The 22,995-nt window shown below is 47.4% G+C and overlaps 1 protein-coding gene across 2 annotated transcripts in view; it reads left to right on the forward strand.

Moving 5' to 3' along the window:
- The window catches only part of RFX4 (regulatory factor X4), a 159,261-nt gene that overhangs the window by 49,588 nt on the left and 86,678 nt on the right, over positions 1–22,995 (forward strand). For both annotated transcript variants that reach the window (XM_077762006.1, XM_077762007.1), the window contains exon 4: positions 11,516–11,639. In XM_077762006.1, coding sequence (XP_077618132.1) covers positions 11,516–11,639 — 124 coding nt within the window. The remainder of the gene's footprint in view (positions 1–11,515; positions 11,640–22,995) is intronic.

The raw sequence follows: 22,995 nt of genomic DNA on the forward strand, positions 1-22,995 counted from the left end.
CATGGGTGTGTCAGGGACACTGGGAGACGCAGAGGAGGTGCCCGCGGACAGGAGGCTGCAGCAGAGTGTTCAGTAATCCTGTGTGTGTGTGTGTGTGTGTGTGTGTGTGTGTGTGTGTGTGTGTGTGTTGCGGGGAGGTTCTAAGGTCGGGTTGGCCCTTCAGAGAGACCAGAGTCTCTTGGGCACACACTGTAGCATCGGCCGCTCCCTCCAGGATGGGAGGCAGGCTGAGCTTGTTGGAGGAGCCCCAGAAGGTGGCCAGTGACAGGAGAATGATACAGATGAGGTGGGAGATGGAGGCAGAGGAGAAGGTCTGTGAAAAGCAGGGAAGAAGGAGGACTTTTCTCTCAAGAACAGAGTCATGCCTAAAACCAAGATGGAGGACATGTGACCTCCTATATAAAGTTCCACGCAAGTAAAGTTTTTAGAATGTAGTTTTGGTGTAAATACTTTGTCTCTCAGGAGGAACTAGGTGCACCCCCCCCCCCTGCCCCTCCGCACACCATTTTGCAAGGGAAAGTGACATAAGTTATACCATGTCTCCCTTTTGCTCTGTTCACCGGCGAGTTCAGATGTTTATGCACTTTTCCATCTCTTGCTTCTGTTTGACTTTCTTCTTTTTTCTTTTGTTAGCCTCTTAGAAAAAGGCAAGATACGAACACATTCAATACATCCTTATTTTGTTCTTATTTTATTTTATTTACACAGTGATAGGTTTCCTCACTTGAAAACTAAAACACCCTAGATAAGGCTATCGTCCGTTCTTTCTTGTAGTTTGGGGCTCCTGCTCCAGAGAGACCCTGTGACCGTGAGAAGCGTGTACATGTGTGCGTTTACATGTCTTGCCTGTGCGTTTACACGCATGTGTGCCAACAGAAGTTTCTGACGGGTGGAGTTTTAAGTTTGGGATTTTCTCCTTTCCGAGGGAAATGCAGATGTATTGCAGTCAGGACTGTCTAACAGCCCGCCACACTGTACTGACCCGCGAGTTGCCCTTTCCTCACTGGAATGTCCTGAAGCCATACTCACCTTAGTCCATAAAGAACAGCCTCATTTTAACTGTTGCGCACGAGTCCACGTAAGACCACCACAGATCCATTTCACCACTTTCCTCCTGATGGACGTTTATGCCATGTCCAAATCTCCTCTTTGCCCTTACGGACAAGGGCCGCAAAGAGCATCTTGCTACTCTACCCCCATGCACACCTGGGGGAGTGTTCTCTGTGTTGGCGTTGAGAAGAAGAAGAGCTGGGTGGCCGGAAAATATTAATGGGACTAGTATTTGCCCACTCAAATGGCTTTGCCATTTAGTATCTTCACCCACAGTATAAAATACTTTAAAAAAGGAGGGGGGACCCTAGCCCCACACCATGGCACCTCATTCTCTGAGACACGTGCATCCTTCATGTTGTCTGCTTTCTGCAGTGGCAGCACGTGGCCCCTCAGACAGAGGTCCCTCAGGGTGCAGAGGACACTTGTCCCCCGACAGTGCCGAGCTCTCCTGGGTCCCTTGGACCATTTTGGGAATTGGGCTCCTGGCTATTTGCACCTCCCTCCTCGCCACAAGCCCCCTCCCCATCGCCCCGGAGACCATCCCCACTCGATACAGTGGCCGAGCCACCTAAAATAATTGGGGCCACGTGACCTGGAGGCAGCTCCCAGCAGAAAACAGGCAAATATTGTCAAATGCCTTCTGCCAAACACTTTCTAGCATCCTCGGTCCCAAGGGTTAGTAAAGCCCAAGCCGCTGGGGACGGGGAGCGCTGCTGGAGTCCCGGCCACACAATAACCCCTATTCAGGCCGAGGATTTTGGACTCGAAAGCGGCCTGTTCCAGCATCCTGGCCTGCTTGCCGCCAGCACATCCCCGCCTCTCCCACACCTCCCGTGTTGCCTGTGTCACTTCTGGCTCCCTGTACGCCAGTCGGGTGGAGGCATCTCCCCTTTCAGCAGTTTATGGGGTGTGGGGGGGATGGGGGGAGGAGAGTAGAAGACCAAATCATCACTTTCTTGGGGGAGGCATTTTTTTTTTCTTTCTTTCTTTCAAAAAAATTAAAAAGAGGTCTTGGGTGATTGGTGACCTTTCAATCCTTCAAATTAGTATGAAACAAAAGAAATTTCGTGTTTCTCTTTAACATGTTCTTGGAGGCCGGGGGTTGAGAGCTGGGCTTCCAGAAGACATGTGTTGAAGTTTCAGAACAGGTCACAGCAGCTCCTGGACCAGAGTCATGGAGTAGTCGGTACCCGATGTTTGGTACCCATCTCTGATTTGAGCCTTTATTTCAACAGTGACAGAACATTATTTGCTTCCATTATATGAGTTAGGCTACCTTGTTCCAGAAAGGGATACTGAATATTTTTAGCACTGAAAACAGCCGGAGATGTCAGATAACGCCTGTAGGTGTGACCGGTGCCCTGGTAGAAACCCTGCACCCCAGAGGCAGAAAGGTAACTGAGCAGGACAGCGGGAAGGGCGTGTCTCAAAGAATGAGATGCTAGGGTGTGGAGCTAGGATCCTGTTCTTTTCTTAAAGTATTTTGTGCTGTGGCTGAGGTATAATACTAAGGTCTGATGGGAAAGCCATTTGACGGGGCAGTTTTGTAGTCCCACTAACATTTTGCCGTGAACACCCAGAACTTCTTTTTTTTTAATTTTTTAATTTTTTTAATTTTTTTATTTTATTTTTTAATTTTTTTTATTTTTTTTACAAATAGTTTATTGTCAAATTAGTTTCCACATAACACCCAGTGCTCATCCCCACAAGTGTCCTTCTCCATGCCCATCCCCCCCTCCCCCCACATCCATCAGTCCTCAGTTTTTGTCAGCATTCAAGAGTCTCTCATGGTTTGCCTCTCTCCCTTTCCCCCACCATTTCCGCCCTTCTTCTCCCCCTTGTTCCTCCGTCAAGTTCCTCCTAATCCTCCTATACGTGCAAACACATGATATTTGTCCTTCTCTGCCTGACTTATTTCACTCAGCATAACACCCTCAAGGTCCATCCATGTTGCTACACATGGCCAGATTTCATTGTTTCTCATTGCCATGGAGTATTCCATGGTATAGATAAACCACATCTTCTTGATCCATTCGTCTGTTGATGGACACTTAGGCTCTTTCCATGTTTTAGCTATTGTGGAGAGTGCTGCTATGAACATTGGGGTACATGTGCTCCTATGCATCAGCATTTCTGTATCCCTTGGGTAAATTCCTAGCAGTGCTATTGCTGGGTCATAGGGGAGTTCTTCTTGACACCAGTACAGAGAACACCCCCACAGGTGTGCAAGAGGGCGTGTGAGGATGTTCTTTGCGGCCTTGTTTGAATGGTGAAGGAGAGCTGAGTAGAGACGGGAAGGGATGGAAAGAGAATGTTGAGGAGGATGGTTTATGATAAAGAATGGTACTCAAATCACCTCAGCTGTCATTGGTAGCCACCAGAGCTCTGGGCTGCCGACCCCTGGCCCAGACAGAAGCATTGCTAACAGTCGAACTTGTGACACTGTGCTATTATCTAGAGCCTAGTTTTTGTCAAAAAAAAAAAAAAAAAAGGAAGGGGGCGACTTTAACAAAAAAAACTGAGCATAGGGATTCTGGAAGCTGGCTAATCCCAGGCCTTTCTGGGATACCAGCCCAGTAGCTTGTGGGCCAACCACAGGATATGGATTAGATGACTCCAGGTTCGGGTCCGCTTCCATCACCACAATGGTGGCACTAAATCCCCGATTCAGTCCATCGCTCCGCATCAGCCCTACCTACAGGTGAAGCAGACGCCAGCGGCAAACTAGGCCAGGCGACTTCACCAGCCAAGCTCTTCCGCTCCTCCTGAAAACCCTGTCGAGTCGGCAGGACCGTCACCCCTGTTTAAAGAGGAAGAAACCAAGGCAGACAGCTGAACACAGCAGAGCGTCACAGTCTCACTCCATCCGAGGGGAGATTGCCTGATTCCCAAGAAGGCCCTCAAAGGGGAGGGAGAGCCAGCTGAGGCTCTGGGAGAAAGAAATACCAGGTCCACCTGAACTCGTGTTTCTGGTTGGCGTGTCTACCCCGCAGCAAATCGTGGGCTTAAGGGCTGTTTAAATAAAAATGGATCGGTTTTGTTTCTTTATTTGTTTTGGCTCTTTATAGGTTCAGCCTCAGACCTAGCCAGAGCCAGTGCCCACCATTTCTTGTCCGGTGATGTTCTCTCCTTGGTTCCCATTTTCTTCTGATCAGTTGTCAGCTCCCTAAAGGCAACAGCAAGGACTGTATATTGTTGCTCACTGCTGTATTATGCAGTGCCCGGCACGCAGTAGGTGCTCAGTAAATGTGTGCTGGCTCACTGAACAAATGAATGTCAGTCCTTAGCACACAGTGAGAGCTGTAGGAGCCTCGTACCGGAGTTCATACTCCACACCTGGCTTTTCCCAGCAGAGTGGCTTTGGGCAAGTCGCTCTGCCTGGCCCTCCCTTTTCTTCCTCCAGGTCATGGAGATGATGTCTCCCATCTTGTGTGAGTAGTGATAGCCAATGTGAATATCCCTGGCACAGAAAAGATAAATCAAATATGTTCATAGTACTCAGGGGTTTTCTTCAATTATCCGGGTCTTAAGGTTAAAAAAAGAACTTTTCTGATCTGTGCAAAAGTCTGATCTGTACCAAAGTCTGGTCTGTGCAGGAGTCTGATCTGTGCAAAAATCTGCTTTCCTTCCTTCCCACCTCCTCCTCTCTTGCTTCTGCAGTGTTGACTGACTGTGTTCAGGGCACAGTACTAGGATGTGTGCTAACATAAATAGGGATACAGTTTGGTCCCTGCCTTCAAAGGACTTTCAGTCTAAGAGGTAAATTGTTACCGGGACATTCCACAGTAACCTAGAATACTACTGACAGGTGCCCCTTATCCAGTGTCCCCTCCGCCAGCTAGAGGGCTGCAGGGTGTGCGTGGATTCTTGTTTAGTCCCCTCAGCAGCCTAGGGGGATGGGTATTAGGTATCCTTTGCATCATGTTCCCAATGAAGGAGGCAAGAATCTGAGGGTTCAAGCAGTACATCCAAGCCTGTAGTGCCTTGCAGGTGGTGTGGGCAGGGTTTAACCTCAGTGACCGCTGTCTCTGAACCTAGTGCTGCTTCTCAGCGGGGGCGGTTGGAGCCGCAGACAGATGTGAGGAGCTGTGGGAACCCCCAGCAAGTGGTGAGAGCTTTGGGGGCAGAGACTGCGCTTCCTGTCAAAACTTTCTCCGCAGACGCAACTCCGTGCCTGTGGGTGCCCATCGCAGCACTCTGCACGCTCTCGAGGGAATGAATCTGTGAATCTGGCAAGGATGAAGATCCAACTAAGAGGCCATTAGCAGATGGGGCCGAGTGGGAATTAAACATAGTGTCAGGGGAGAGAAATTTGAGCTGAGCCTTAGAGGACAAGGCACAGCAGGAGGCTCACCTCCTGTGGTCGGAACATCCTGGAACATACAGGGTGGGGAGGGCGCGTGCAAGATCAATGGCCCGATTGACTGGAGAGAAGTGCATGTGTAGAGGAATGGGTCGAGAGAAGCCTGGAGAAATAGTCAGGGGTCAAATGGTGGGGGCGTTACATGCCACGGGAGGGAATTAGAACTTCTCCACAGAGGCAAAGGGGAGCCACTGATGGGTTTAGACTACTGTTCGGCCTCTGATTGCTTAGCAAGTTTGTTTTCACATATTTTTCAATCTCTGGGACAACCTCAGAGACTATGTTCTGCAAAGATTTTAAAAATCCTGCTGTCTGATCTTCTGGTAAAATAGAAGAGAAAGCTTCTGTTGTAGACATGTCTGCAAAGACCCAGGGAGTGGAGATTCTGAACTGAAAGCTCATACGTACAGAGAAGAGGACAGGTTTCAAAGGAGAGCAGCGGGAACAATTCTGCTGGGCGCTGAAACATTTACTCTTCATTGTCAAGTGCTGATTCGGAGCTACCTCCCCTGCCCTGGGTTGCCACAGGCCAAAGCCTCATGAGGAGATCTTTTTCAAAATGTATACCGCAGATAATGACTCCCGTTGGCTAGTAGACGGAGTTCATTATCTCCCCATAATAGGATACGTTCAATTCAAATATGATCAAGTTATTAAACAGAAGATCAGAAAAATGGAAGACGTGGGGAATTTTTTGGTGGTCGTTAAAAATATCCAGGTATAATGGAGTATTGTTCAGCATGTCAGACTAATGATGTCCTCTACAAGTGAGGAAGAGAAGGGGAAATTTCATCAGATATGAAGAGAAATAATTAACTGCCTTTCTTTCTGCCATGCCTTGGTCAGCGAAGCGGACATTCCAATTAGCAACTTCAGTACACACGCGGACCCTCTGGATTTTGTAAGGAGGTTTGGGTAAAGGTATCATGATGCTATTTCTGCAGAAACTCATCAAGCATCAAAGTTGTCCTTAATGCCAGTTACATCTATTCATTCGTAGAGCTTATTAAAATGCTTCATAGTCATAAGCCACCTAGATACCTTGAGGTGAAGAAGCTCTGGGAAGAGGAATAAATGTGGATGGAATTGTAGTTATTTAGAAGGCTCTGGCCTTTGGCAGGTAACTGCTTAATTAACTCAGCCTGTGTGAACTGTGACTTACACTCATCTGGATTCAGACACAGTTTGTTGCTGCTATGAGCTCATTTAATGGGATGTATTTAATGGGATTCTATTTTAATGCTGATACCTTGGCTGTACTTAGTGAGCAAACAAGCCACAAGAATATCAAATATAAACTCAGGCACAGGGGAGCTTAAGTAAAGTAGCGAATGGGAAGGGGAGCCAGGAATCTACCTGGGAGACTGTGCTCTGTAACACCACATTATTCCCGCCCTCCATAACTCCCTTGCAGTTCTTCACTGTGAGCAATGGTGCCTCCGGTCAGCCAGTCAGTCCAGTTAGGAACTGAAGAGCTTGCCCTGGTTGGTCCCGTCCATCTCACATTGGGCAGCACGAGAAACAACACGCACTGAGTCTTATCTCTGCCCCCACGACTGCTCCTCCAGTTCACAGCCATCACTTCTTGCTTGAAGTCTTATAGTAGCTCCTAACTGGTCTCATTTGTTCATCCATTCGTTCAACAGATATGATTTAGTCAGTGATCATGTGCCAGGTCTCACTAGTCAGCCCTGCCCTCCTACCATAGAAGTGCCAGAATGACCTTTCCATAGAATCTGATCATGCTGCAGTCATGCCTAAGAAAACTTAACTGGCCCTCTACGGGTGACTGGGTGGCTCAGCCAGGTAAGTGTCCCACTCTTGGTTTTGGCTAAGGTCATGGTCTCATGGTTCATGGGTTCAAGCCCATGCTGACAGTGTAGAGACTGCTTGGGATCTTTCTCTCTTCCTCTCTTTCTGCCCCCCCCCCCAAATAAATGAACATTTAAAAGAAAACTTAACTGGCCCCCTAGGGGCACTGGGTGGCCCAGTTGGTTAAGTGTCCCACTCTTGGTTTCAGCTCAGGTCATGGTCTTATGGTTCATGGGTTCGAGTCCTACATCAAGCTCTGTGCTGACAGTAAGGAGTCTGTTTGGGATTCTCTCTCTCTGCACCTCCCCCACTCTTGGTTTCTGTCTTTCTCTCAGAATAAAGAAATAAACTTGAAAAAAAAAATGGCCCCCTATCATTTTAAAGGATCATATGCCTTTTGTAAGACGAACTCTGAATGGCTTGAAATGCATGCATATTGAATGTACCTATGAATTTTTCTGGCCGAAGTTAATTTTGGGAAATGATTAGCAAGGATAAGCAAAAAGGGATACTTTCTCTCTCCCCATAGCTTGTCCTACACAAAGTTGCAGCCACCCAAGTTGTTCGTGTGTGTGTGTGTGTGTGTGTGTGTGTGTGTGTGTGTGTGTGTATTAGACTGGAAAATGTTCCACCATAGTCTACAGAGTTGAAATCAAAACTTTGAAAGAAATTGCTTTTTCTTTAAGTTTATTTATTTATTTTGGGGGCAGGGAGGGGCAGAGAGAGGGAGACAGAGAATCCCAAGCAAGCTCCACACTGACAGTGTGAAGCCCAACATGGGGCTCGAACCCATGAACTATGAGATCATGACCTGAGCTAAAGTCAAGAGTCAGACGCTTAACCGACTGAGCCACCCAGGCACCCTGAGAGGAAGCTGCTTAATGGGACTCTCAGTTGCCTAAGATGAAACCACGGTAACTTGGATGTCTCTTGTTTTTATTGTTATATTCATTTACAATCAATTCGTTGTTGTCTAATAGAACATAGTGAGCTTTAAATTCATCTTAGTGACTGTTGTTACCGATGACATTATTATCATTTCTACAGCACCCCAGAAACACTCTGGTCTTCCTATCTCTCAGTCTTTATTTTTTCAGCTCGCTGAGTACTGCTCCATCGCCTCCCATCAGTAACACTTCTGTAGTAATTCTTGAACTCCGAGGGTTGCCAGACGTCTGTGCCAGGCCATATTCTCTTGTGGGCATTGAAAGATCCTCCATAGCCACTCCCCCTTTGATTCTTTAGAGGTTCCTTTGCAAGCCCTTTCTCCACTCAGACCATTGTCTCCATCACCCGAAGCACGTTGTCTCTCACCCTTGCTCTCCTCCTTGGCCTGGAATCCCCTCCATCTGCCATAGCAGGACACTGCAGTGGGTTAGAGGAAGACTCTCCCATTTACTGGCTGCACAACTGTGGGCACATGAGCTCCACTCCCTGAGCCATAGAAACCTACCATTTGAGGTAGGTTTTATACCCATGTATCCAGTTTCCTCATTGGCTACAAGGGTATAAAACCTACCTTATATGGTTCTCACAAGGATGGAAGGAGATACCAGATACTCAGTGCCTCACACCTGCCTCGCAACCAATGCTAGCTGTCACAAAGTTCAACTCCCAGTTCATCCATGAAACCTTAATTACTTCTTCTCATCTACACAGGAATCTCTCTGTTCTCCCAGCTTTGACTGCTCTTGTAGTAGTTAATTTTTCATATTTTGATGGCATTATTCTTCCCAGATAGACTGCAAAGTGAACCAGGGCACAGGTCATACCTCACATAAACACAAGAAGCTACAGGATCCAGACAAGGAACAGAAACTAGATTAGGTGTCAGAAAAGTAGGGAGGAGTGAGAACTCTGGCCAACTTGAGGCCAGCACTTACCTCTGGCCAATTATTGTCATGCGGGAATAAGGTTCCAGCATTGCCAGATCTCAGCCTTTTCAAAAGAAGCCAGATTCTTATGTGAAATGTCCTGAATTTTAAAAATTGGGCCAACAGTGTTCAGGCCAAGCAAAGCATGTCTGTGAGACCCCAGTTTGTGAAAGCTCCCGTATTCAGATGGTCCATACAAGTTTGTGCATAAGCTGGTTATTTGGACCTCTGAACTCACTTCTATAGAGACAGAGTGCTGTGAATGGCATTTAGGGGCCCAGGCTAAGCTGGAAGGCCTATTCCCATTCATACCAGACCTGAAGCTTAGGACAGTCCCAAGAAATCTAATCTCGATGTGAAAGCATTTTCCCACAGGGAACCACATCTGGGGTTCTAATTTCCATGTAAGGGACATGTGTACTAGAACGTACGCCCTTACAGGACAGGGCCTTTGTTTTGCTCTGTGCTGTTTCCTTACTGTCGGAAGCACTGGCTGGAATGCAATAAATATTTGTTGAATTTTAAAGATTACCTGTATCTTTATCCATCTTCCCCACCATCTAATCTGTTCCCTATGTGCAAACAAGGACTATCTTGCTCACCAAGTGCTCCCCAGCACTTGGCAGGTGGTAGGAGATCAGTAAATATTTGTTGAATGAATATATGACCGCAACAATCCCTCCACCAAACACGTATTGAGGACCTGCTGTGTGCAAAGGAATATGCTGGGCTTCAAGGATGCAGAAGTGACTCAGACACCATGCCAGCCTCAAGGAATTAGGTCACCCAGAAAGGATTGCATAAACTGCTTCCCGGAACCCTTCTGAAAACGGTCAGGAGTTACTCAGTGCTCTCCTTCCCAGAAGAGGGGGTCTAGGTAAGGTGATGAGACCACTCAGCATCAGGCTTCTTCAGTTATCTGGGCATGCCTAGGGTCATCTTCACTGGTAGGGTTCACTATTAAATGACTGAATTGATTTTCTTTCAACCACATGTTGGAATGAGCAGAGTGAGCACTGCCCTTTCAGTGGCCACCTCAGGAGGCCGGGTCCTCATTCTGCTTCACAGTCACGGTAGGACTGGACCACTTCTTTGGCAAGTGCCCCTGAGAAGTTAGAAGCCATTTGAGGATATTTATTTCAATGCTCTAGAATCCTGCCTTATTCTTGTCTCTCTCCCCACCCCCCACCCCGCAACAAATGTTTGGGATGAAAGGGCTATTCCAGTCACTTTATCCTTCAAACTTGGTTCCAAATGACTTTGGGTTGTTTCCTAAAATCTGATTTGTGATCCAAAGAGAACCATCTTCTGTTCGTGAGTTAATTGGACAGCGTGTGCCCCAGGCTCTGAAAGTGGGCAGAGGCTCAAAGAGACGTCCCCAAATTGTCACGTGCCCCAGCATTTCTGTTGGAAGAAGCGTTAAACCTTCCAATGCGTCTAATCAAAAAGGAGGCAGGATTCTTTTTGATGCCCACACTCTCGTGTTTGGGTGAAAGAGGGGGGAATTAGGATAAACTGTATCTAGTTTGTTTTTATATCCCAAGATCTAGCACAGATTCGGGACCTATGGGCACCCCAAGATGTTTTATGGAGAGGATGATAAGTGTATGACGAGGAGGCGTGTTTATCACGTGCCAGGCACCATGCCTGCACATGTCACACGTCCCATCTGATTGCCACAACAGCCTAGGAGGCCATCACAGCCAGCACCTCCAAAAGGAAACTGAGGCCTAAGGTGAAATAACTTGCTCAAGGTCACCAACCCAGCAAGTGACAGCACTGGGATTTGAATCCCCATGGAAAGTCCCTACCCTATACCCTTAACCTAGAGTCATTAAGAAGGTGACAGGTACAGAATCGTAATTCCAGCACCGCAGAGGTGATCCGGAGGAAACCAGGGGCTTCGGCTCCCACTGTGGTCCTAAAACCTCCTTTGAATAGGTGGATTACAGGCTTTCCCGCTGTCTGGTTTCTCCTTGGGCATTTGTTTCCCCAGGACCATCCCACCACACTGTTAGCAAAGATGCTCTGACACTGTGACACCTATTAGAAATGGCTACACAAGTGAGTGTGTGGTTCGAAGCTCAGCTGACTGGGGCACCTACAGGATCTTGTATATCATTTTGGGAGTTTTGGGGAAACTGATCCACCCAGAACATGGCCAGCCCAATGGCAACGTGGAAGAGAGGGACCGGGAATTTGAGCTGAAAGTGATCCGAGGTCACACCCACAGGGGCCAGAAGTCCCATCCTGCTGACCTAGCAACTCCAGTCATGACCGTGTTGCTTTGTCCTCTTGGGCCTCAGTTTCCCCATCTGTAGGAAGCGTTCTCTCCAAGCCCTCCTCTGGAGCCAGGCTAGAAAGAACATGCCCTTCTTGCTTGAGGCTTGCTCATTGGACATTCATTCCGCAGGCTGGAGGAGAACTATGAGATCGCCGAGGGGGTCTGCATCCCCCGCAGCGCCCTCTACATGCATTACCTGGACTTCTGCGAGAAGAATGACACCCAGCCTGTCAACGCGGCCAGCTTTGGAAAGGTGAGTCCAGCCTCCCCAGGCTTATTCCTTTCCTTCCCCTCTTCCCAGTAATTTATGCACAGTTCTTCATCATTTTGAGCACCTTAATTGCTTTTTTTTTTAAGTTACCAAGATAAATACTTTGGTAACTTTGCTGTAAAAAGTTCAAAGGCTTATTGGCAAGGTAATACCAAGCCGAATAACGAAACAAAGTAATACCAAAGTATGAAAAATTCCAAAGGATTCAGACAGGTCATAAAGTGAAAAGCGAACACCTAACAGGACTTTCTTCAGTACTTAATTTGCAGGCAGTGACTTCTTTCCTTCCAAGAGGCAAACATGAGACTCCCAAGTGTGTTACATGTGTGTCAGTGAGTCTGGGGCAGGCAAACTGCTTGCTTCTGTGAGGTGAAAGCCTTGGAGAAACTGGAAAATAGCCTTATATCATTAGCTTAGAGATTTGACAGTCCTCTACTGGGGGTGATCCTATTTGCGATATTACCGCAGATTTGGCTGTTGTCTGTCTCTCTGTCTCATGATGAAAACGTATTCCTCACTTGGGACTATGCCCACAAAAACTCATTATCACTGATCATTCACATTTAACAGACCAAGGAAAGCTGTTGGAACACTGTTGTTGTTGTTTTTTAATGTTTCTTTATTTTTGAGACAGAGAGACAGAGAGAAGCAGAGTGTGAGCAGGAGAGGGTCAGAGAGAGAGGGAGACACAAAATCCAAAGGAGGCTCCAGGCTCCGAGCTATCAGCAAAGAGCCTGACGTGGAACTTGAACTCACGAACTGTGAGATTAGGCCCTGAGCCAAATTCGGACACTTAACCGACTGAGCCATCCAGGCGCCACAGAGCACTTTTTTTAAAGACTGATCATTTGTCTATTTGATAGTTAAAAATATAGATTTTTACACCTGCCAAATACCCGATTTGATTTGAGACAGCACATCCAAACTCTTTCTCCTTAGATTAGCTTCTTAGCCGTGTATAGTTTTTACTGCATCCACCAACAAAAATTAGGCGATCTGGCATAAATAAGTCCATGTCTAAGTTTCGGGAATTCCCTTTTCCCAACAGATAAATCATCAGCAGGGAAAAGAGAAAAGAGAGCAGGTCAGGTCTGAGCCAACCCCCCTGGAGACTTTAAAACCGAGGGGCTGGGAATTGGCTCCACTCATAAGCGGGAAGATGCTGTGTGGTGACTTAGGGATAGTCATGTGTTTTTGTGATGCATTAATGCTGTGTTTCATACGTGAAAATAATTTTTGTAAAAGTCAGTGGAGAAACCACCTTTGCTGTTTCTTTTGTTCATGTCTTCAGGCCATCAGTGTTGGCCAAGATGGGCTGCACTGCATTCTGTGGAGACCCAGAAGGGAATCCAGTATGGGTCCCAAGCTCACGGCCTAGGGAGGGGGGCGGTGAGCCCCTTAGCAGGTGGGAGACGGAAGAGCACACCCGGAATCCAGGGGATACTGGAGCTTCGTCACATGTCTGGGGTCCTGGGACATTGACTCGCATTCACACTTCCTCAAAGCGGCTGCAGTGGAGAGTCCAGATAGGGCCTCAGATGCAGGGTCAGGTGGGGTGAAGCAAGAGATTAGTCTCCTGGACTAATCACTTAACTTCTCTGAGCCTCAGCCCTCTCCACTGTGAACTGGGAATCAACCCCTCTTTTCCCCATGGGGAGGCTGCAGGATTCAAGGGAGAGTATTGTCAGTGGACGATGTGTGGTGTGTGTATGTTCTTGTCCGGCTCAGGCAAATGGCTTGGCTCCGTAATGAGGAAGCCTTGGAGCAAACAGGAAGTGAATCTTCAGGTACTATTCCCTTGGTTGTCTGATAGGTCAGGTGCAGTGAAACCCACACGTGCCATTGCAGCTGTCGTTATGAATTCCCCAGGAGCTGTTTGTGCACAGATTCTGGGGTGAGGGAAAGAAAAATAAAAACACAAATCCTCGCCATATCTAGAAATTCCAGTTTGCCCATATAAGGACCGTTTCCTCCCCTTTTCTCACTTCTGTAACCCTCTTGTCAACTCTGGGTTTCCTTGACCTTGTGATCTAGGTAAAATCGATTTAACTTGGCCCCTCCTCTCCACTCCCTGGGTGTTTGCATCCTCTGAGCCACCTTGACCTGAGACTCTTCCTTCTGTCTATACCATTTCTCTCTACTTGTGCTGTTCAGGATTTTAGCTGTGAGCCACATACGGTTGTTTAACTTAAACAGAATTAAAAATTCGGTTCCTCAGTCACATTAGCCATATTTCAGATGTTCACTGTCCACGTATCACTAGAGGCTCTCGTATTGGACAGATAGAACATTTCCATCATCACAGAAAGTATTCTTGGACGGCCTTGTTCTGAACCACCGTGAGCCAGGGGTAAAACTCAGAGTCCTCTTTGATTTGCACAAGACAGGCCACGGAAAGCATCTGTGGCCCCAGTAGACTGAAGTTTGTAGGAGGGATTTACGTCCCGAACAGCATCTAATGGAACAGACATCCCCATCTCAGGGAGCACTCCCACCTCCGTACCACACTGGGGGCTCCCTGGGCCTCCCCCCGCCCCTTTCCCACAGCNCCCCTCTGCTCTGCCACCCCTTCCCTCCCCCTCTACCACCTCCCACTGCTCAGCCCCCCATCCTCCTTGGGACAACCTCCACCAAATCACCTCTGTTCTCTGATCCTTGGTTCTGCTGACATCCGTGTCCACGGGTCTTTTACAATAATGTTTCCAAATAATAACTTTTCTAAGAATGACGGTGCCAGCTGCTTCCAAAATAGTCATTAAAAAGAGACATCCACACACAGACCAAAAGCAAGGACATACTCTAATGGTATTAAAAGCACAAATGCAACAACGCTTTGCTGGTACCTTGCCCTTGATTTCAAATGCACTGGAAACCGGGGCTGTCCTTCCAGCCACAGAGGACAGAAGGAGCCCGCTGAGGGTTTCCACACTGAGCTTGTTGAACTGAAATCCCGGCCATGCTCGCCCTTCCTAAGGGCTCCCAGCTGCAGCTGCCATCCGCCCGGAGAGAAAGGCACCGGTTGTTCTGTGAAGCCTGGGGTGTAATTGTGAGCAGCCTTCTTTAGAGCAGATCCATCCGAACTTACTATTCATCTATGAACTTTTAACTCTGAGTAGGCAAGGTGCAATATTTCGGCTTCATTTTTAGAGAAAAATTTGACTTTTGGTAGTTACNAGGTGCAACAGGCATCAGCAGCGAGCCTCCCCACCCCCACCCCCGTGTTGCCTGGTGGGGATACCGTCTTTGATAAAGCGAGTGGACGGCAGCAGTTGTTTGCTTCAGAGAAGGTTTGAAGGAGATCCTCTTTCCAGCACTGCAGCCAAGCCCCAGAAGCACTGGCTTCCAGTAAGACTGTATTGATTTTGGGTCCCAGAATTGATCCAGGCATCAAAGAGAACGCTGAAGCTTCAAGCTGTACTGGGCTAGTGCCTGCTTGTCTGTTGGCTGGGGTAACAAAAGGTCACCCAGCTTGGAGTCACTTCACTTTCCTAAGCTCCTGTTTCCTTACCTCTAGCCGAGAATAATCCCTCACAAATGATTCTAGGGATAAAATGAGATAGTGCTTACGAGAGCATTTTTAACATTGTAAGGCATTCTACTAATGGAAGAAGCCACCATTATCCAAAACTGGCCTCACTGTATCCTGTCTCCTCTGTTTCCTACCATGCTTTATTTTTCTTTGTAGAACTTATAACTGTCTGAACTGTTACATATATGATATAACTAATATATTACATGTTATGTGTATAATTATCTATATGGCATCATTGCCTGTTATTCTACCACTTTATATTACAGATAATATTCATATGACATAATATATACACACATGTTAATCATATACGTATATACATATATGTTATTTGCTTGTGTTTCATTTGCCTCCTTCTCTAGAATGGAAGCTCTGTGAGGACTTTTTTTGCTCACTGTGCATCCCCAACTCCCATAATAGTGCCCTGCACATAATAGACTCTCAGATATTTATTGAAGATTAAATGACTTGTGTTGTTGCTATTTGCCAAGGACGCTGGAATCGTTTGACACACATGAATGGTTTAGCCTGTATGATGCTCATATGAAACAGACATTGTATCCATTTTCCATTAGCTCATTTGCTGAGCAGGGATGAACTTGTCCAGGTGCCGATAGATACTGGTTGTATTTTCACTTACTCTGAAGGGCCACCTTCAAAGTCCTCTGCTCAACCTTCCTGCTCTGCCCTCTGATGACATCACAGGGAAGCCCCTCAGCATCCAGTCGTGTTCAGCTATCATATTGGTGTCAGTTGGAAGATTAACTCATTTTCAGCTATGAAAAAGTGCCGCTCGGCACAGTTTAAAATGTCCATCTCACATACAAGGCAGAGCCTCTCCCTTCCTGGGGCTCAGAATTTGCTCTGTCATAGAGGGGCAGGGTGGACACTTCCTTCCTCTCTCTTTCTTCTGATTTCTCCAGGGCCGGAGCAGAGGGGCATCGAGGAGGCTGGGAGGCGGAGTCAGCGGGACCGTTTTGAGGGCTCCTCCTGCCAGCGCCCTCTGCTGGGATGGCCGTGCACCCGGCTGTGGGAAGGAGTCCAGTAGTGGGTTTGGGGGAGCCCTGTGGATCTGCATCCACAGTGGCTGAAGTGTTGGTCTCCGTCTGACCTTCCATCACCCACTCACAGGCTGCCCTTGCTTCTCCGCTGAGGATCCTCCATCTGGCTCCATTCTTGTGCTGTAGGATTTTGACCAGCTCACTGCATACCTACTCCTACACCCTGATTCTCAGAGATGCCCAGATGAGCCCCCACAAATGTACCTGGTGTGTGGAACAGGCTGAACTCAGCAGTGTACACACAAAGAGTGACTTTGCTCATGTTACGGCCAAACCTCCTTCCGTGACCCCACCCCCCCATGGCTTCATGACGGGATTAATTGTTCTTTGGTTATTGATTATAAAAGCAAGCCACTTTTCAGTAAGTTAGACTGTCCTTTAGACATGAAAGTCCAGTCCAGGGCTCCAATAGAAACCGGCAGCCTCACACCCGGAAACTCCTCCCAGACTCGCAGCTCAGCCCCGACCACGTGTGGCCTGAGGACCTGCAGTGGGGAAGCAGGGCTCCTCCCTGACCTTTTCCTTCTGCTGCTGGTGCTGGCAGGCTTGTCAGGTTGAGGAAAAAAAAAAAGTACTTCCAAAATGGTAATCCCCGTTCTGTAGTAAAAAGCAGTAAAATAAATTTTTAGAGAACAATGAATGGAACTGTAAATTGAAACAAACACAAAATCATGGGAATCAGAATTGGCCTACACGTGACATCATACCCAGATAAATTGTCCAAGCTTATTTTTTCTAATTTTTATTTATTTTTGAGAGAGAGAGAGAGAAAGGGAGAGAGGAAGAGGGTATTAGTGGGGGAGGGGCAGAGAGAGAGAGAGAATCTGAAGCAGGCTCCAGGTTCTAAGCTGTTAGCACAGAGTGGAGCTTAAACTCATTAACCGCGATATCATGACCTGAGCTGAAGTTGGACACTTAACTGACTGGGCCACCCAGGCGCCCCTAGATTGCCCAAGCTTATTAATAGACCATTCTTTTTAACAGATGTCAGAAAAGTTTTTATAAAATTAATTTAAAAAAGCAAACACCTAAGGCTTCCTATGACCTGGCACCGTTCTAAGCATTTTACATATATCCGCTTCCTCCAAACTACTCTATGAGGTAGGAACTATCGTTATCCCCATTTTATAGATGGGTAAACTGAGTCCCAGAGAGGTAAGGTAATTTGCCCAAGGCCACACAGCCAGTAAATGGATGTGAACCTGGGTATATGTGGAGAACAAAACAGTGGGCCTTTTGACCTTCGTGTGGTCATTAGCCATCACCTGGCAACCTGTTGGATGATGGAATCTGGGACTGAAGTCTCAGCCTCTCTGTCTCAGAGGCATGAGTGCTGGTCAGCACAGGTGAGAAGTGCACCCTCAAATCTTTGCCCACCCAGGTGTTCTGGGCACTGTGAACCCCACAGCCAGTATTTCCCATGCTGGTTCCCCCTTGGGTTTGCCCGTTTATTAGATACTCATTTATCTCGATCTCTTGTGGCCCTAGCTCTGTGCTGGCAAATGGGAAGTGCGGTGAAGGAGACAGTCTGTCCTCGAGGGGAGCAGGCTGCAGAAGGGACCCGTGCCCACGAGAAACCACAGAACAAGATGGCAGATGTGCCCCTGAGCTGGAATAGCCATGACTGGAGGGACCCAGGGAGGAGACTGATGCCTCATTGGGGGTGGGAGGCGGCCAGTGGCCTGAGATCCAGGTCAGTGTGGGAAGAGCCCCAGGGACGCAGTACTGTCCTCTCTAGACCTGCAGCCTTGTCAGATCCACGGAAGCTGAGGAAGGTGTTTTGATTTCACCGATACTTTTTTCTCCTGCGTCTCCACTGGTGTTTTTCGAAACTCTGAGCAAAAACTCTGCCTGCACAAAGATGGAGTATCTCTGTGTTTCGCAGCAATCTAAGCTCTTTCAGAAAGAAAACCTGGGCCTTAGATTTCTGAGCCAAGAGCACATCTCTGACTTACACCCGGAAGGCTTTCCATGTATCTGTCACGTGCATTGCAGAGGTGGCAAGGCAACACGTGTCCCCTTCAGCAGACCTTTATGAGGCTCCACCATGCATACAGGCCAGGAGTTTCCAGTAATGCCACGTTGCCCTTACTCTCTCTGTAACCATGGACAGGCCCCCTTCCCTCTCTGAACCTCAGTCCCTCCATCTGTCAAATGGGGAAGTCAGTTTACAAACATATGGGGATCTTTCCCACATTAGTTGGAAATATTTTTCAGTTAGAAGCTGTGATGGGCGGGAAGGGCGATTCTGTGCCAGGCCCTTTGCACACACGGTCTCATGTACTCCTCACACAGCCTGTGAACTAGGTGCTTGCTTCGTTCCCTTTTAACAAGGGACAAAGATGAGATGGCCAACTCCATGGCTACTGGAACCTTCACTGCAAAGTTAATTCAGGGTGGAAATCAGAAGGTGGATCAGTTGGGAATTGCATTGTGGGGCTGTGGGTGAAAACTGCCCTCTCCAAACAGTGACTGAAATAAATGAGTGGTTTTACTATCCTTCACGTTAAGTGTAAAAGATGATAACCCAGCACCAGCATAATAGCCCTTTAAGAACACTGGAGACCTGGGCTCCTCCTCTGTCTGTGCCCTGCCATTTGTAGCAGATGCCTTCCAACTTCTACATCACCTCATGGTCCATAGTAGCTGCTGGACAACAAAGGTTTATATTCCAAGCAAGAAGTGGGAAAAAGGGGGTAAGAAGAGACAGGTCAAAACTCCAGCCAAATCGGCCATCTTCAAGGGCCTTCCAGAGCCCTGCCCAGAGATCTCCCCTACACTTCACTGACTGCCCTTGACTGTCATAGAAGCAGGAAAATGTAGACCATCGCCTCCTGGAATAAAAAATTAGAGTTTGGTTAGCAAGGAAAAGGGCAAACAATGAACCATTTTATCTACACACGAGCATTTTATTTTTTTTTATTTTTATTTTTTTTATTTTTATTTATTTCCAGGAGAGAGAGAGACAGCGTGGGCAGGGGAGGGTCAGAGAGAGAGGGAGACACAGACTCTGAAGTAGGCTCCAGACTCTGAGCTGGCAGTCAGCACAGAGCCCGACGCGGGGCTCGAACCCACGAACCGCGAGATCATGACCTAAGCGAAAGTCGGACGCTTAACCGACTAAGCCACCCAGGCGCCCCTACACACGAGCATTTTAGAAATCCATGTATTCTTTTTTTTTTTTAAACGTTGAGCTATAATTGACATATAACATTGTATTCGTTTTAGGCATATGACATAATGGTTTGATATATGTGTATAATGCAAAACAACCACTAGATAAGTTTAGCGAATATCTGTTGCTACCCAGAGTTGCATTTTTTTTAGTTTCATGTTTAATTTTTCAGTTAGAAGAGTAGGAAAAGTCATTAGTACATATCTGTTACTAACACCTCAATATAAAGGAGTTGAATCTATGTAAGGGACTTAGAGATTGGTTGGTGAGGCCTCATCATTTTTTAGAGCTGAGGAATTAAGGGAGGAATTGGATGGTTTCCCCCAGGTCACACATGGAGGGGTAGGACTGGGTCTAAGGGGTGGGGGAGCGCGGGACGCCCACTGTGGAGCAGGGACACCAGGAAGTGGCAGGGAGACCAGAGAAGGGGAGGCTGGGGTGACAGATGTATGAATTGAATGTACTTATATGCTGCCTTATCCTCATGAGAACTTGAGGCAGTTGGGGCTGTGGGTCGCTCTTCCTTGAATGTTTGGCTCCTTCCTCACCGCCAGCCACGCTCAAGCAATGCCAAAAAATGCCAAGAGTGTTCTGGGGAACCGTGCTTTGGGCAGCTATGTATACCTGGAGTAGGAGCCAAAGATCCTTCTCGCTTTCTGTGGCTGCCCTCTTTCCTTGAGAGTCCTTACAATCCCCTGGCTGACCCCAAGTCACGTGCAGGGCCGTGCGGGGGCGCACAGGAAGGTAAAGGTGCTCTTGAGATGTCAGGATCCTTCCGGAGTGCTCTGTTTCCAATTTTCAGAGGAAAACATTGAGTCCATTGATGGAGTTTCCTTCAACTTTGAATTCTTGCATGTGTTTTTCTTCACCTCGTGGGGCGTCCATGTCAGAAGGTCTGCTTTCACATCCGACCCCATAGTGTGTGATTTCAGGGGTGTCTAAGTGTCATGCAGTGTACGAGCTCAGAAGTCAGACTGTCTGGGCTCGAGGCCCATCTCTACCAGTTACCAGCCAGGTGAGCTCAAATGATTTCTGAATCGCTCTGGGCCTCAGTTTCTTCGTCCAGAAAATGGGAACATGGCAGCAACCACATGAAGAGTTGTCATAATGGCTGTTGGCGGTGGGGGCGGGGTGCTCCCTCAGCTCAGTGCCTGGTAAATATAAACACTCCATGCACGTTAGCTGTGATTACGATTTTGGTTCACCATGGCAACATTCCGTGACTTTGATACATCATGTTTTTAATCTATCACCATGAACATCGGTGTTTTAGCTCTTCCAGCTGCTCTTCCTTCTAAACAATTTTGAGAACAATTGTTCTAAAAATTTCCTGCCTCGCACACATGCTGCCATTACCACCCTCACCCGCTCCTGTTATCGCCTTCAGAGTTATTCCAGTCTTGACTTAACCTGTAGCTTATGTAACTCACCTCATTCCAGCTAAACCCATGTGTGATGACTGCCTTTTCTTATACTCACACACGTGACCTAACATCTAGGCAGCCTAAGGACAAGACCGGGCTCACGTATGGGTTTGGGGCTTCTCGGAATTGTCATCCGTGGTACCTACCTCTCAAGGTGCCACAGATTAGCTGTTCCCTTTGTAGCTCCGGGAGTTTTCACAGAATCCTTCATCAACCCATGCACACAATTTTGAAATTCCATTTCTGCCTCACCGCACTAGATAGGAATTTCTTGTAAATGTGTAAAATTTCTCTTGGGGTAATTTCCTGTGGACTCCCCAGCGCCTGGTGCCTACTAGGAGTTCCTGAAAACTGTTGAATGGCCAGAGGTGCATCAGGATAGCGTAATCGCTCCAGCAACACCCTTTTCAAAAGGAAAGCAAGGAGGCAGGCTGTTTAAAAATCCTTATTGATGCTACCAGACTTAATTCTATTTTCTTCTCTGCTAAAGGGGTAACTTTCTTGTCAACAAAGTGAGTATGTGTCTCACTTTCACACTTGAAGTTGTGACAATTAGAATCCCTTTAACCAACCTCTTTCCCTAACTGTTTCTTTCTTGTGTTCCAAAGAACTGTATGTGTGTGTTTTCAAGAGAATGCACAGGACTTTTGCAATACATGGTTACAAAACCAACTTGCCCTTATACTGAATTTCTCACGTCTTGCTGTTTGAAAAGCCCCTCATCTTTTCCCACACCCAAGAAAATCCTCTGAACTCAGACCCCAGCTCTTAGTTTTCAACTGTTCCGAGCGTACTTGACTCCTTACATACCTTGAGTTTGTCTCCTTCAAAGTGTGGGAGGATGTGCACTTATCCCATTACCTTGGAACTTCTTCTGGATCAGTCCTTTTTGGTGGCAAATCGTTGCCTCCTGAGGGTGCATTGAATTTTTGGAAACAACCGAAGCCTTTTTTCAGAGCCGTCCCCGATGACTGAGTTTGGAGATCAAGCTGGATCAAGATCGTTCAGTTGGAGGTCAAAATCAAACAAAGCCCATCTGTAAGAGTAGCAAGATAGAGTGGCTTTCTGGAGTGGCTCTAAAGGTGTCCCTCGAGGCAGCATCTAGAGAGGACGTGAGGGGTTTCACACACCGTTTAGTGGACCCCTTGCTGGCTCCCGTGGGTACTAGCCAAAGTGAAGAACAGGAGAGACAGTCGAACTGGAGTCTATGAGTCTAAGGAGCCTTGAACAGACATAGATCCCTGTATCTCATCTGTGAAATGGGCCTCACCATATTTTTTCCCTCCAGCACCCTTTATAGGATAAAATCAATGTTGCGTGTCAAACACCTCATCTAGTGCCTGGTTCTGGCTGATGTTCAGGGTGGAGGCACCCCTCTTTCCCTTCCTTCTCCTCGAGGGGGGCTGTGGTTTGAATATGCCATTTCAGAAACGTGTGCCTGAAACTCACATTTCTTAAAAGACTGCACCCACAAAATTATGTCTGGAGAGCCTACATGTGGAACTTCCTTTAGCCTGGAGCCACGTGTGGTTGACCGGGGAGAAGAGCGGACAGGAGAGATGGAGAGCCTGGCCACCACCACCTGGAAGAGATCGGCGGCTGCAGGGAGGGGAGTTGTGCAGAGCTGCTCTGCTTCCCACCCCTGGCCCCATGGAGCCCCCGGCCCTGGCTAACTCGGCTGAAAGGGAGAAGGGTGGGATTCCCGAGTAATTAAAGGGAATTTGGAAGGCTGGGATGTTGCGGAATGTTAGATCAGTAGCTAGAACAGCATGTGGTGTTCTTTAGGCAGGCTTCATTGAATCCATACAAAAAGAGAAAGAGGGGCTGCCTGCCGTCTGCTCATTTATCAAACAGCGAAACTCAGCTTTCACAGCTCCACAAAAGTGTTTGACTGTTTGCTGAGTCTTGCTGCAGAAATTAAAAGCTGAACAGCCTTAGTGGGGCTGAACCGACCCTGCATTTTGAGACTCCAACTAAATTGTGCTGGGCTTTCAGATTCCGGGACCAGCCGATTATTTGGTGACAAGAGAGAAGAATAATTTGTAATTTGCAGCCCATAAGAAACACTTAAAAAAAAAAAAAAGAAAAAGCAGCAAACCCCCTTCCCACAGGTTTTTGTTGCGGCTGGAAGGGGGGGGGCAGTCCG

This window comes from Crocuta crocuta, unplaced genomic scaffold (assembly GCF_008692635.1).
Source record: "Crocuta crocuta isolate KB4526 unplaced genomic scaffold, BGI_CrCroc_1.0 scaffold193, whole genome shotgun sequence".
Lineage (NCBI taxonomy): Eukaryota > Metazoa > Chordata > Mammalia > Carnivora > Hyaenidae > Crocuta > Crocuta crocuta.